General features: G+C 36.4%; 1 protein-coding gene across 1 annotated transcript; it reads left to right on the forward strand.

The window, feature by feature from the left end:
• The first annotated feature begins 705 nt into the window (after nucleotides 1-705).
• LOC139960830 (eukaryotic translation initiation factor 4E type 3-like) lies at nucleotides 706-15244 on the forward strand. Its single transcript, XM_071959415.1, has 7 exons — nucleotides 706-1002; nucleotides 3013-3085; nucleotides 4132-4226; nucleotides 5689-5749; nucleotides 8848-8914; nucleotides 9916-10071; nucleotides 11096-15244. The coding sequence occupies exons 1-7, from the start codon at nucleotides 785-787 to the stop codon at nucleotides 11137-11139; spliced, it is 714 nt and encodes a 237-aa protein (XP_071815516.1). The 5' UTR covers nucleotides 706-784; the 3' UTR covers nucleotides 11140-15244.
• Nucleotides 15245-15943: the final 699 nt, after the last annotated feature.

Genomic DNA, 15943 nt, shown 5'->3' on the forward strand with positions numbered 1-15943 from the left:
TGCGACAACCGGTATCAAAGCAGCGAAAATAAGCAATATTTGCCACAGCTCCATCTTATTCAAGTCGTGTTTCTTCTATAGATCTTCAACGAAGTAGAATGGATTGGCGTAACGTTGTAGTTTTGCTTCCTACTGTGGACTATAAGTATCAGCAGATGCCTTGCAATGATTACACTGAACCCTATTAGTACCAATGTACGTGAATATAATATGTAGGCTGACACAACCTATCATGTGATCATGTGACTGTGAGGCAGTATTGTTTATATTTCAGATTCAGGCACAAAGGTCACCTAGACACAGACCATTACTTAAAAGATCGAAACCATTTTATCGTCCAAAAATTTACATTGGATAGGTTCAAGAAATCGGAATAATTGAGACATTTATTTTATTTGATCGAACTGTTGTACTTGACGCTGTCAACCGACTAGCGATCCTTAGACAATGTAGATCAAGAACAACATAATTCGGTTTACATGTAACGTCTCTGATGTAGATTATCTAAAAATATCCTAGAACGTTTCAAATTTTGCATTGGTTTAAAAAATATAATGTTTTTTAATTAATGTGGCAATAATTTTACGTAATACAATTTACTAAATAAAGTAATTAAACTTTAAAAAAATTGTTTGAGGAACGCATGAGATTTTAGTCAGAAATATGATAAATTTGGTGTCGTGGCTATTTACTAAGATTCTATCTGGCGATTGCTGTTTCCAGATGTAAACATTGCGATTTATTTCCATGGTGTAGTACTCCGCACAGTGGCAGAAGGTCATTAATGGTTAGGCCTGCTGACAGTTGTACGCAATTGATTCTGGTACTTAGGCTACCTAAGTCAGGCCTACTTAGGTACAGGATCGCATTGACTATGGCCTCTTCTTCTGAAATCCAATCACGCAACGATGAAGACATATTATTTGATGAAATAGAGACAGGTGGTACTTTGGAAAAGCCAGGGGTACCCCTCAATACACCATGGACGTTTTGGCTGGATAGGTGGGTAACTAGTTAGATATTTTAACGTTAGGCAGATCGCCGAGTTGCAATCCTTAATTTAAGGGCTACCCTGCAGGTCTAAGTTATTGGCCTATGGCGTAGCCACTAAGCCTTATGCGTTCAAAATGAAAATAGTTGTTTGGTAAGCTTTGCACTTACAAAGTAGAATGACAAATACATCAACTGAATAGGTAAGCAGCTTTTTATGGGCCTAGCCTATTCCTAGGAAGTAGTTAAGTGTGTTATTTCTGTTGTTTCTTTCTTTCTAAATGCATGTAGGCTGTTTAGTTTTACTTTACTTTGAAAAAAAATAGTAGCCAACAGCATTGATCAGATGTGTGCTTGTATAAATCTCTCTAATTTAAGTGAAATTAGATCAAGCATCGCTGAAATCACGAAGTTGTAGGAGCAATCTAAACCACAGGGCCAAATCTGAGAGATCATCTTATCCTTTAATAGAACATTTATACTTGTCTTAACATCACAAAGTTACCTAATACTATCCTAGACAGTTTTCACTCTTGATGGCTTAGCATTTGCATGTTCAATGTAGTCGTTGTTTGCATTGCAAACATTTCCACACTCTGAAGGTACAGTACAGATGACAGCTTAACATTTCCGTAATACTTGCCTTATTTAGACTATTGTGAAGCGTATTCTAGTTTGTTTTGTTATTATGACATCACACATGGCTCGCGTTTTGGTGATTTGCTCTGTGGTGTAGCGGGCTATGTGTGACGCGCTATTATGTGCGTATACAGATGTTTTGCTTTGAATGATTCGGTTTGTGGGGTTGGAAGACAGCCAAACTGGTTCAAATTGGTTGAGTGCCCATTTGCATGTGCTCATCTGCATATCAGGTTGGCACTCAACCAATCAAGAGTTGGGTGGTTGGTTAGCTGTAAGTTTATACCAATCGGGTTCAAGGGCAGAGCGTGTGCATCGCGTCGTAATTTATTATTTTGGAATGAGGGGTTTAAGTGTCTCCTAAAGACATATCGGGGAGTTAAAGTTTATCTCCCGAAGTCTACGGACGTAGAACAGTGGCCTCCATAGTTTATATTTATGTCTGTAGACTTCGGGCTCTGTGCATTTTAATTATCCCATTCATAGTTTTATTCAGAATCAATAAAAAAGATATATATTATCAAATATCCGCTTTTGGAGATGATTTCCTGTTTCACGCTCGGTTCGACGTTATCAGTGTAAGGCCCGGCATACCGTTCTTAGAAATACTGTATCAAAATAAGCCTTACACTATGTTAACTGGCTATCATCATCAGATTCCATCTTTGTGTAGCAACAATAATGGATGAGCGAGGAGGTGTGTCATGTTATTTGACCAGGAGCAAGAAACACAGGGCACTCACTACTCAGGACTGCGTTATTGTTAATCGGGCGACCTAATCGGGCTGCCAGGTGTATAACTTGCTGCACTTAATTATTCCCCCATTAATGGGAATTGATATGTGTTCCCTATAATCTCTTAAGGAAAGTTTAAGTAAGGAAGTAAATATACTCTTACACCGTTGTACTGCCAATCTTCTGGAGACTTATATTTGAAATTTTGTTTCTGTTTGTCCCATTGTTGGATTGCACAAACAATAAACTCAGACTAAGTAAGACCTTGAATTGTTGCTAGAACTTTGGACGCTGTCATCAGCTTCAAAAGATTTGCAGAACATCTTACCTATTTTCATGTGAAAACCAAAAAACATGTAGGCATATAAGCCGCACCTGAAATTTTCTATCAAATATTTGGTGTAACATGTATGCTACCATTTCTGTTGGTACCTGTAATGGTACCTGCAGGTTGTTTATGTAGGGTGTTTATGAAGGGGTGGGGAGGGGAGGGGTGGATCGTGGCTCAGTCCTCGGAATCATGGATCTAAAGTTTGCGGAACACTATGTTACACTTCCATTTTCTTTCACTTTCACTGTCATTCAAATGACGCTTTCAAATCTATATAATTTTTTGATAGTATTTGGCAACGTTTTTTCTCCCATCAGATCTGTTCCAGGATACACAGCAGCTGATGTAGAGGCAAATCTACAAAAAGTTTACACAGTTAACACTGTTGAGGTCTGTATTATAGGGTATTTTAAATCATTAATTCAATGCAGTTTTGGTTAAATTAATTGTAAATTGAATAGAAGATCAGGGAAGTGTTACTGAATAATTCACATGCAGCTGGCAATATATATGCATTTTATAACTGTGAATATGATGTTAATGTGTTCTACCATTTAACAAGCCATTCAGCTGTCACTTTTAGGCAGTTCTACATTTTGTAAGGTTTTTACTTAACGTATATATTCTAGCCATTGATATAATGGCAGTGCTTTACCATTTAGCAAGCCATTCGGCTATAATTGTCAGGCAGTTTTACCTGTTTGTTTAATGTTGAATTAATACATTTCAACCATTCATACACAGAGAAAACATTGTTTTTTTTTAAACAATAACCTTTGTTTAATACACAATCTGTACTGTAGCCCACTATTGACATATTGAGTATTGACAGTCCCCCAAACATTGGTGCAATAACAAGATATGCGTGATGTCATGTCACTCATGTGTATCTCTAATTTTGCCATCAAGACACAAATTTACTGGTCAGGCCAAGAAATCACAAGTTTAAGCACTTGTTAAAAAATGTCAGTGCTAACAAAAATTAACTGGTAGGCCAATAATATTTGCTGATATAAAGCAGTAATTCAGTGATTTTGTCAGATACGGAAACCCTGCATGTCTATTCTTTGACCAACGATTGCTAACCAAATCGTCTACTGGCAGAGAATTGCCGGTTCCTGTTTTCTGTCTACTGACAAAAAGCAAACTCCACTGGCATATTGTCAGTAAACAGCTGAAATTATGAAGCCTGCTGGTTATATTACCTACGTGTATGTGATCTTTACCTACCCTTTGTCTTCTTTATGCATGTTAAATTAAATTGGTACCAATTTGATTTCCATAAATATACCCAAAATTATAAACGGATGATACAGGATCGAGAGAGAACAGTGGCAAAAAGTCATTTTTGAAAGTACTATTACATCTAGTGTAATGGTTTGAATTCATAATTGATCCTTAAATGCTTGTTGTTTCGTTTCTCTACTTCAAATCAGGGATTCTGGGCTGTATATAACAACATTCCTACTGCTGATAAGCTCCCCACACGGTTCAGTTACCATCTCATGAGAGGAGATATCAAACCTCTATGGTATGTACATGTATACCTTTAAGTACTGCAGGTCAAATAAGTTATTTGTTTAGAAAGAGCCATTAAAGAAAGAGTAATGAGAGAGCTGACAGTGATCATACAGTACATGATCTTAAAGAGAGTGTATCAAGAGTTGCTGTCTGATGGCTCCAAGCAATTGCGAAGCATACAAAGGCCCAAACGACAGGAAAGTAGAAGACAAACTGTTTTAAAATAAATAACTGAGAACACATCGTGGAACAGTCCACTATATACCGTACAGTAATATATAATGTTACAGTGCTCTGTAAAATAAATCACACTGGGCTTATGTTGCCGTACAAGGCGGACCTTGTTGCATCATGAATATTCAGTATTAGGAGAGCTTTAACTCCTTTTTCCAAGCTCAAATAATGTAACATATTGATTGGGATGATTTACAAATCAGAGAGATCGATAGTTTGGACTTACGGTGTGTCATACAGTAGATGCTTGTTGCTTGAGGATCGCCTTGTAGTTACAATTTAGTATTAATATTCCAACCACCATAGTTTAGGAAAGAGAGGAATAATGTCAATGGGAACTGTAATAGTCAGTGTTTGATTAGCATGGAAAGCATAAATTAGTTTAAAAGTGATGGTTGTTTTGTTGATAGTGAGCTAGTAAGCAGCCTCATTTAGATGTTGGAAAAGTAATACAGCATGTAGCTTAAACTTTAGGTAGGGTGGCAGTAGGGTGCGTTGGTATATCGATATACCAGGTATACCTGGTTATACAAGGTATTCTTCAGCAGGTTATATCGGTATCTGTTTTTGCTTATACCGATGCACCCTAGGTGTCAATTATCACTGTATGTTCATTGTGAACAGTTTTCAGATTTATTTCAGATAGGGAACGTGGATTACTGGTGACAGAAAGAAAAAACCTTAAAGAATCTTTTGCATAAATTTGCATTTGGTACTGGTCAAAGCTATTATGAATCAAAATAGCACTGCAGTGGAAACTAAGAAACTTTCCTTATCATGTTTTTTTCACCAAGCGAGAGTTAACAAGCGAGTAATTAATGAATTTTTGTCAGATTCTTAACATCTTGGTGCCTAGACACTATTTTATATAATTGACATTAATCTCTAATAAAATGTTGTGAAGTTTCAAATTGTTTCGTATGAAAAATGATATTCAAATGAACAACCCTTTTATAAGATTTTAGTGTTGAAAAGCAATGACAAATTTGAAGGAAAAAACAAAACCAGCAAACTACTTTAAAGGACCCACAACCTCTCAGATGTTAGTTTAGATTTGTGTTAGATGACAGCAAATGTTTATTACACTCTACAATAGCTCTTGTCTTGCATTACAAATAGTTTCATCCCCAGGGCAACCTGCATATTGAAAGAAACTTCAATAATTATTGTACTTAAGCTTGCAGTTAAATTTCATGATGAAACAGAAATCCTTCATGCTTTTTTACCCTTCATTCCAGGGAGGATCCTAATAATGCATTTGGAGGGGATTGGAAATTCAAATTGCCAAAGACCACAACAGTAAGTGCTTTCTGTTTAGTTACTTTCACTGCATTGGTTTAGTCTATGTTCACATCTGTTTAGAGTTTTTAGTCCTGGCCTTTTAGACAGACTTGTTGAAGGGAAAAAATAATAGAAAAAGAGGATCTTTTGTGCAGAGAAGTGCCTTTCAAGGACAGAAAGTGTACAGTATTATAGTCAATGTAATATTATATCTCACGTGAGATTGTCAGATATTTGAGCAAAATTGCAATCGTTTAACGTACAGAGAAGTGTGTATATTTTTACTTGAGAAAATTTAAGAGTTGATTAGAAAGTTTAAATTTTGGGAAAGAATTCAAGCTGATTGGCTACCTCAGCTTTTGCTAGACAAGTGTTGGTGGGACTATAGTAACACACCCATGTTGGCAAATCTTGAAAAAGGAAAAAAACTGTTTGAATAGGGCAGGATTTGAACCTTTGTCCTCAGCAAATGGTAGACTTTATACAGATTATTTTTAACATTTTAGGATCATTTTTAGTGTTTCATAATAATAATTTCTTTTTATTGGTTTGATTGCAATTCAACCTTACTTTGCTCCATTCATCATCTATTTAACATAACACAGAACTTAGGATAGTTATGTCTTGTGTGCATGGACAGTCATGTAGAGCATGGCTGTGAGTTTCATGGGCGGCGATCCTGGGGGGGAAGGAGGGGATATATCCCCCCATGAAAATGGGTGGAGGGGATGTAATACACCATATCCCCCCCACCAAATGCCAGGAATAAGAATATTTTTATACCTACATTTATGCATCATCGTGAATGTACGGCTCTTTTTTAGCTTCATTTCTCGCCTACCATAAACACAGTGCGATCTTTTCAAATAAACCGTCTTTATAAAGCAAGAATAGTTGACTGTGGACTTCATTGGCCCTCTAACAACAAAATGTATTATTGCGCCCACGGTATTGATATAGTGCATATATGCACCCTCATAGTATTCATATAGGCCCTATAGTAGGCCTACACACGTACATGTTCCATCGAACAGCTGAGAATCTCATGTTACCAGGGTATTGCTTAACACACGTTTCACCTGGATGCCCTAGCAATCGGTACCTAGGAATGTAACTATGTGTAATTGTGTATTGCATGTGTATAGGCCTATAATAGCCTGCATGTGGCCATTTTCTTCATCGAATAATATAAAAGAGCTCTCGAACATTCTAACGTAGCGCCTGAAAAAAGATTGACAGGGGCAATTTTCCCAAAATAACACCCAAAATTAAAAAAAAAAGTATTTTGGATCCTGATTATGAGATATTTCGGACATGATATCCCTATTTTAAAGTTTGGTATATGCCTCTTGGAAACCTCAGGAAGTGCCATTTCCGGCCATCTAGAGGGTTTTTAAATCTCAAAATTTTATTGTGCGCTTCACACCAACCCATGGTGGCGTACGCTTAGATAGTCAACAAGGTCATATCCCCCCCCACTCGGAAGTATGGATCGCCGCCCATGGTGAGTTTCACATACATATCACAATAACGAAAGGTATAACTTGTCTATTGTTTCAGTGCTGTTTTGAAAAGGCTCTACTTAACGTATTTAGCACATTCAATCGTCGTAGATACCTTTTGTGATCATGGTACTCATGGTGAACAACCCTCTCAAAATACAAGAAAAAGTTAAAATTTCATTGGCTGATATTCAAAATTTTTACATCAGACTATTCCCTTTCATATTCTTTTCATATATTCATTGTGACATAAGTAGGGTTGGTATTGGAAACAATGGCATTTTGAAACACCATTTCTACCATATAGAATAAAAAGAACGACGAAGTACAGTGAAAATATTGAAATTCAAGTGCTGGAGGCTGTTTTATAAGTTTACTCAAGTCTTCAGTGTAGTTCTGTACATACAAGAATATTCCAAGTGGTTTTTGTGTTGTGTGGTTGGTGATTTTACCAAACCTGATGTGCATTAATCAAAATGTAATCAATATGTTCATGAAGATGGCTGTTTTCACATCATTATTAACATTTCCCTCACATATGTTAATGATGATGGCTGTGTTCACATCATCATGAACATTTCCCTCACATATGTTAATGATGATGGCTGTGTTCACATCATCATGAACATTTCCCTCACATATGTTAATGATGATGGCTGTGTTCACATCATCATTAACATTTCCCTCACATATGTTAATGATGATGGCTGTGTTCACATCATCATTAACATTTCCCTCACATATGTTAATGATGATGGCTGTGTTCACATCATCATTAACATTTCCATCACATATGTTAGTGATGATGGCTGTGTTCACATCATCTTTAACATTTCCCTCACATATGTTAATGACGATGGCTGTGTCCACATCATCTTTAACATATCCCTAACATATGTTAAAAATGATGGCTGTGTTTGCATCATCTTTAACATTTCCTTCACATATGTTAAAGATGATGGCTGTGTTCACATCATCTTTAACATTCATTCCACATATGTTAATCATGATGGCTGTGTTCACACCATCTTTAACATTCCCTCACATATGTTAATGATGATGGCTGTGTTTGCAACATCATTAACAATGCCCTCACAAATGTTAATGATGATGGCTGTGTTCACATCATCTTTAACATTCATTCCACATATGTTAATCATGATGGCTGTGTTCACATCACCATTAACATTCCCTCACATACTGTATGTAATGATGATGGCTGTGTTTGCTCATCATTAACATTTCCCTCACATATATGTTAATGATGATGGCTGTGTTCACATCATCATTAACATTTCCCTCACATATGTTAATGATGATGGCTGTGTTCACATCACCATTAACATTCCCTCACATACTGTATGTAATGATGATGGCTGTGTTTGCTCATCATAAATATTTCCCTCACATATATGTTAATGATGATGGCTGTGTTCGCATCATCACTAAGGGTTCATTTTTGCCCTAATGTTATTTCGAACAGTGACATTTGCTCTATAATGTGGTTCTGATATGTTATCTAGTGTATATGTATGATTTTATGATTTATATTTTATTTTATTTGATTTTATATTATTTTATGTTACATATTTCATGTATGTATCTCTTTCTCAGTCTCTTGCGTGGAAGGAGCTCTTGCTTGCTACCATTGGGGAACAGTTTTCAGATTTCCTCATGGATGGTGAGAAACATTTAAAGTTTTATTTCTAATAAAAACATACATATAACCATGTTTCTTGTGTAGAGTATGTTTGCTCCATATTAGAAACATTTTCCTATTAATCATATGTTAATTATTGTGTTATTATTGATAATAGTTGATAACAAGTACTCTTGAATTGTCTTAAATACAAGACAACAAAATGTCTCAGCTTTAAGAATTAATGTTGTCTAATGTTTGACATTCATACTATACAGAAACGTCATAACTGAGTAATAAGTAAACTACACCACATAGTTATATTCACTTTAAAATACCCAGTCTGACGTAAGGTGACCAGACGTCCCAATTTCTGGGGACAGTCCCCACATTGTGTGTGCTGTGCCCAGATTAAAAGTGTTTGCGGAAATGTCCCCCTGATTTTATTTAATGTCCCTGGAATTTCACTGAATGTCACTGAAATATCCCTGAAATTTGTAAAATGGTCATCAATGATTTCATTTTAATCGTTTGGACTTCATATCTAGAGACAGCTTGAACCTAGGCTAAGCTCTGGTTGTTTACAAATAGGCTACAAATATACATTTGATGGCTCATAGATATAGGCTACCCAGGTCAAATATCACATACCCTGATATCCTAAAACAAAATATGGTCACCTTAGACTGAAGGCCATGACCAGATGTAGCTAAATGTTTGTTGATCTGAAATTTCCAGAGCTGAGATAATTTGTTGGTTGAAAAAACAGGTCCTGTAATGTGTCTTGTGAACAGAAGTTGTAAGTAAGGATGGCACATGTGTGAAACAAATCTGACAAGATTGGTATAGTAACAACTAACAAACCATAAGCAATGAGAGTTCCAAAAATAAAAATAGAAAAAGGAACTCGCATTGCTTCATTCTTGAAGCTGTAATGGTTCAAGTTCGTCTTGGTTTATCTTTGTTCATTGGTTCTAATGTTAGTGGCTTTCATTCTAACATGCTCATCCTGGTTTTAATGGTTTTCATTGTAACTTGCTCAGGGGATGAGGTCTGCGGTATAAGTGTCAGCATCCGTAACGTGGACGATGTAATCATGGTGTGGAACAAAAGAACAGACCTTGCAGAAGAAGCAAGGATCACGGAGAAAGTTTCCAAGATCCTTCCAGCTATAGAATTCAATGCAGTCTTCTACAAATGTAAGTAATCTGGCTCGAACATGAAATCTTAACAGACGCAGCAAGGCAGGTTGAATTTGCTGCATAATAATTCTGGCCTTCAAATATGCTTTAACAGACATGTGGTAGCATGCTACATTAATGCCATCAGGAAGTTTCGTCAGAAAAAAGATGTCATTTATGAACTGCATGTCAAACCAGAACAAAGTTATTTTGATTTTAACTTGATGCTGTAAGTGGTTAACTATTCACAGAAATTTCACAACTGTTCTATAGCAAGTACAAATATACCATGCTACATACCAAAAACCTGAAAGCCATAGAAAAACCACTTAATGATCTTCAGTAGCAACATGCGTGTTTGCAGACCTATTAGTGTAATAAAGAGGCAAGCTCGTAATAGTTGTGTCAGTTCCAAGCCCTGGACAAGACAACATAAAGACTCACATTGATTAATAGAAGATCTTAACAGTTTCTTGTAGTTGCACTCCTTTGATGAATAATAATAATAATAATAATAGGATCTTATAAAGCGCAAAATGCAAAAGCCTCTAAGCAAAGAGATGACAACTCAGTTTAGTGATATGAATATGTGACCTCATATCATGTGGATATTATTAAGTAATAGACAGAATGTGAGGGCAGTAGAACAGAACTCTACAATATTGATATCAGACTAGACAAACTGCAAGCTGTCAAATTGAGAATGAATAGAGCATAGCTTTACATCATTACAACACAACACATTACAACAAAACATCTCAGGATGTAATGGTATCTCTCTCTCTCTCCCTCTTTGCAGGAAATTATATTCATTATCTCAAGGCTCTGACCCCCTATCCTCAAAGCCTTCCTCTCAATTTTACCTTTAGTAAAGAACATTACCAGTTTTCTATTATAGTAGCTAAACTTTCTTTTTTATCTTCACAGTTATGCCTGTGTGATGCAATGCAATAAACTGAAAAATAAAAAAATGAAAAAGTCATAGATCATAAACTTGGTAAGATTATGAAATGAGATGCGCATCTAATTTACATGTTCACAGCTCACCAGCAGCACCATGCATTCGAAGGAGGAACACGAAGATGACTTTACAAGGATAAACCTGCAATATAGATAGCGAAATCTCATCAACTGGATTCTTCATGCAGAGGATTTTTGCCTTCAAGACAGAAAAATTCCCCAAATTAACGAAATTGATCCATTTGCTGAGACTTGTAGCCAATCGTGTATGCCGACTCCTGACAATTTCTCAGAATTTCTCGATGGTAGATACGTATGCTTTAATTATTTATTTGTTTTAGGTTCAGTTTATATTTCTCTATTGCACTTCTATGCAGTCAGCATCCTGCCAAATATGCCTATCAAAAGATAGGATAAAAGTTTATTTCTAATTCTTTTTATTTGATATTATTATTGTATTAGTGAGGTGACAATATTTCTTAAAATGTATTAAAAGTGAAGAAAAATATGTGTTGACAAAATTCTTTATTTGCTAACTATCCTGTGTGGTAAAAACATTAAGTGGAAAGTTAGTTTCAAGGTCTTTATAGATAGATATACTGTAATAACTCTAGCTTTTATATACCAAAACGGTGAATCTTTGAAGGTAAATGTAAACACAGCAAAACAGAGTTGTCATTTTTCAGGAAGATCTTTACAAAGATAAAGACAAAGGTAAGTTCATAAGGAAAGCAATCTCACAAATTAGGTGCAAATGTTTCAACCACAATTTAAGGAGCCTAGTGGAATAAGATACTTTCTCAGATGAACATGATTTCTACCGTAAAATAATCGAAAATTGTGAAAATGATGTGACGTACAACAGAAGTATTCAAATTTCAGCACGAAACTCAAATCCACTCTCAATAAGTTTGGAGAGATTTATGACTGCATGTAAACTTTTCACAAAGGCTACTTTAAAAAGCTTTCTGTGGTTTATTTATTTATGCAAGGTGACAGGTCACTGATGTATTGATTGAATAGCACCGGTGTTAAGGTACAGCTTGAGGTCTCATTTGACTACCTTTTTTACTTCGCAAAATGCAAACATAAAACCTTGGAGTTCACTTCAATAGCTTTTTGCCTAGTGTAGTGCATGAAGAAAGAGGGGTAAGGTGGAGGTGGGAGGTGGGGGAGGAGAGGGGAGGGGCTACAGAAGAGATAACAACCCATGCCATCCATTCTGGCTATATCATACAAAAACAAATTAAATTTGGGGTTCACTAGTTTTCTGTACTATTTTCTGTCGTTGAGACCATATTAGCTTCTTTCTTTAGGGAGATAAGAAATGCTCTGGTAACCTTATGATTGGTCTGTCCAAATTTTAATTAACAAGGACACAATTTTAATTCCAAATATTGTTGTTTTGATGGATGCCTTTCTAAAATTATATTTAACAATTAAATTGGTCTGATTATTCATGAGATCATCAGCAACTTCTTTTTACCTCATTTATGATTTACATTTCTGACATGATACATTGTTCATCATGTTCATTTTTATTGTTTTATATGTGCCCTAATAGCTGCTGCAATGAATAATTCAGATCATCACAGATTAACTTGCTTTACTAACAGGGTTACCTTGTGCTTAGTCCGTCTTTACGGCTTTGTCTAGAGAAATATCATCAGTTAGAATCACCAAAAAAATATTTCATTTCTACTGTGTGTCTTGCCATTCCTGTGACCTCTTTTAATTTCTTCTTTTAAGTTAAGTTTTTTAATTCAAATGTTGAATGATCTCTCTTGTGCAATTGGTTGGATGAATCAAGGTCATACATGTATTAACGGAATACATCATCCTGAGAGACAGCAATGATATGTGCAGGTCTGCATGAAGCTATACAGTGTGTAAGGTACGCTACAGAATCTATAGTATGATTAGGGTCACAACTGGAGGTTATCATGATAGCCCCAGAATATGCTAGACCATCAAGTATACATGCTTGTGAATGTTTTAACTTCAACAGGCATTTTTTTGCTGCCACCTTCAAAGTATTTTCCATCACAAAAAAGCAACTTTTTTTTTGTCTATTTGTCAATCTCGTCAATCTCTGTCTGATGATAAATTGAGGTTCCAAATCCTCCAGCTGTATTCTATCGAGGATTCGACACTGTTTTAATAGCATTCTATAAATATGTGGCCGATACGGTTGTGATTCAATCCCATGAATGGTGGTTGCGGTGGTCTTGCATTTCAGGAAGCACTCTAAGGATTATTCACCAGATTTATATCCCATTGTTAAACATACTAGTAATGCTGTAACCTCTGATCTTTGGATTGCTAAGGAGAAGGAGAAGGGCTCGAAAGTGTGAAGTTTAATTCTGGTTGTAAAACAACATTATGACCATAATTCAGGTAGCCAAGCTTATTTTTTGTTTGTATGATTTCTGTGCTGTTAAAGTAGTGTAATATGAGTAAAAGAAATTAAGTGATAAAGTCTTGAACTACTTCATGTTTATGTATTTAGTAATCAAGTCATCGATATTGAATAATTATGATTCCAGATGTGATGGAAGGAGAAGGGGTGGTGGTGGGGTGAATATTCCATCAGGTTTTATATGTAGTACAGGTCCGTCTGGTGGGGAATCGAACAGAAACCCAACTTTGAATATGTGATTATGCAAGGAGAAGGCATATTAAGGATAAGTTATTTTCAACAGATACAGAAGCAGTAATGAACAAAAGCATGTAAGGTGAAGGGGTGGGGGCGGGTTGACGAACATAGCATTGACTTTAGCCTGATGAGGGTGTTTGTCCCAGACCTGACACCAGCATTCCCAAGGGAAGGGAAGGATGGGAAGGGAAAAATATCTATGCAAGATCTGACCACATTAACTATGCTGTTCATTACAAGTGGTGTTTATAAGCATTCTACCCTTGAGGCCCACTCTTCCGCCTCCATCCCCTCCCAACCCCTTCTCCCAGACACATGCTTTGCATATTTTTTTGGAAAGTCAAAGGTCATTTACTGTGATATTCAGCTTATTATGTTTTGTGAACACTAAAGATGTAGGTTGTTTATACAACCTCTTTGTTCAAACTTGTTAGTTGTCTTAAAAATGAGTTTTTGATGAAACTTGTCATTTGTCCTAAAGATGACTTTGGTTCAAAGTTGTCATTTTCCCCCTTTCATCTCAATTTTATCTCAATGAAGTATGTAAGTGTTTTTACTGTAACCATCCCTACTTTGGCAACAGCTAATAAGCAATTTGAGATCCTATAAATTATTACAAGTTTTAATGAGATTAGTTTCAGATCCTATATATATATTATTACAAGTTTTAATGAGATTATAATATTATCCTATATATTGTCAAGTTTCAATGAGTTTTCACAGTTTGGTTTGATTGTATTCTAAGCAGGATGTGTCTGACTTACACAGTTGTAACGAGTCAAGACCCAAGTCACTCATTCTCCAACATGAGAGGACTTGAAAGGATTTGTGACATCATTTCACCCCCCCCCCCACCACCCATGGAGATTGTACTGTGTCTCAGGTCAGGATGAGATTGTTCTGTGTCTCAAGTCAGGAAAAGTACAGGTTTGGACATGACCTCAAAATATAGTGACTCATTTCAACTTCAAGACATAGGGTTATCAATAAAGGTTTCCAGCTACAGAGTTGATTCAAGTTAAAACTTTTAGAGATTGTACATTATTAGTGAGTGGAAATGACCTATTCCATATGTGCAAGTGATACATATGAAATCTAACAGTCCAGTGTGTCTTTTCAATGGTGCCACAAAAAGCAGGCACGAATCCAGGATATTAAAAAGGATGGGGTGTTGCCCTGGGGTTATTGACACAGACCCCCGTGTAGGGGGTCCTCCCCCATAATATTTTAGATGTGAGATGATGCATTCTTAGACATTGAGGATATAAATTAGGTCTATAATGAGGTCTAAATGTAAGGTTGTGCTACTAACTAATTAAAATTTTGCGTGTGGGGATGAAAAGTGATAGGTGGTGTATATACCCGGTCTCGCCCCGGTCCCCCCCCCCAGGGTCTGTGCCTGTGAAGGATGGTACATAGCAGGTTGCATAACTTGCATCATGTGTAGATGTATTAACAGACATGTAAATACACAAAGAGATAAGAAACAGTTATAATTGTAATAATAAATCAATTAAAGAGCAAAGAAACATACTTTTGTTCAGAATATAAAATATACTGTTGCTACGTACTATATATATATCCTTATTTTGTTGTCTTTGGATTTTCTGGTCAATTAACTGCAAAAGTCAAGGGAACTTAAAGCTTTACTTTGATTTGTCATTGCCACAATCTAACAGTTTCATACAAGAGTGGCTAAAGGAAAAACAGATGAGCAGGAGAAATAACCTGTTAATTTAGCACACCGTAGTTCTTATGTTGGTAATAATTCAGACGGGGGGAGGGGGGGGGGGATAGGGTTAATAAAATGGGGTTGGTGTCCCCACAAATTTAATGTAATTTATTTTGTCATTGGCAAACCTTTAGTAGTTTCAGTTTACTGCCTTGTAGCAAGGCTAGGCCTTCTCACACGACTTTACATCAATTAATCCCTGGTCATTGGTAACTTGTCACACCCAAGCACCCAATTCAAATGGTCTCTCCCAGGGCACTACAGGTCAACATATCTAAGTGACCCCTGGGAGGCTTCCCACCGAGTGCAGCCACAAACTGACACATGCAACTCCATAAACTGCCATCGCCGTCCCCATTTATACACCTGTGGTGAGGGGGACAATCAGTGGTGATGTAATGAGTGGCTTCTCCAAGAACACAACGTAATGATCTGACCAGGATGGCTTGACCGCAATGCCCTCAACTGGTGGTATGGTTGAGTCTGTAGAAAGTGATGGCATTTGAAGCATTGAAATAGCATCTTGGAGTTTGTGGGGTTTG

The sequence above is a fragment of the Apostichopus japonicus genome, chromosome 20 (genome assembly GCF_037975245.1).
Source record: "Apostichopus japonicus isolate 1M-3 chromosome 20, ASM3797524v1, whole genome shotgun sequence".
NCBI lineage: Eukaryota > Metazoa > Echinodermata > Holothuroidea > Aspidochirotida > Stichopodidae > Apostichopus > Apostichopus japonicus.

Excerpts from the sequence above, each read along its gene's own strand:
- LOC139960830 (XM_071959415.1), top strand. The coding sequence starts at position 785 with ATGGTTAGGCCTGCTGACAGTTGTACGCAATTGATTCTGGTACTTAGG. Across the intron at positions 3,086-4,131 it reads ACACAGTTAACACTGTTGAG|GGATTCTGGGCTGTATATAA; the intron begins GTCTGTATTATA and ends ACTTCAAATCAG. Across the intron at positions 5,750-8,847 it reads AATTGCCAAAGACCACAACA|TCTCTTGCGTGGAAGGAGCT; the intron begins GTAAGTGCTTTC and ends TCTCTTTCTCAG.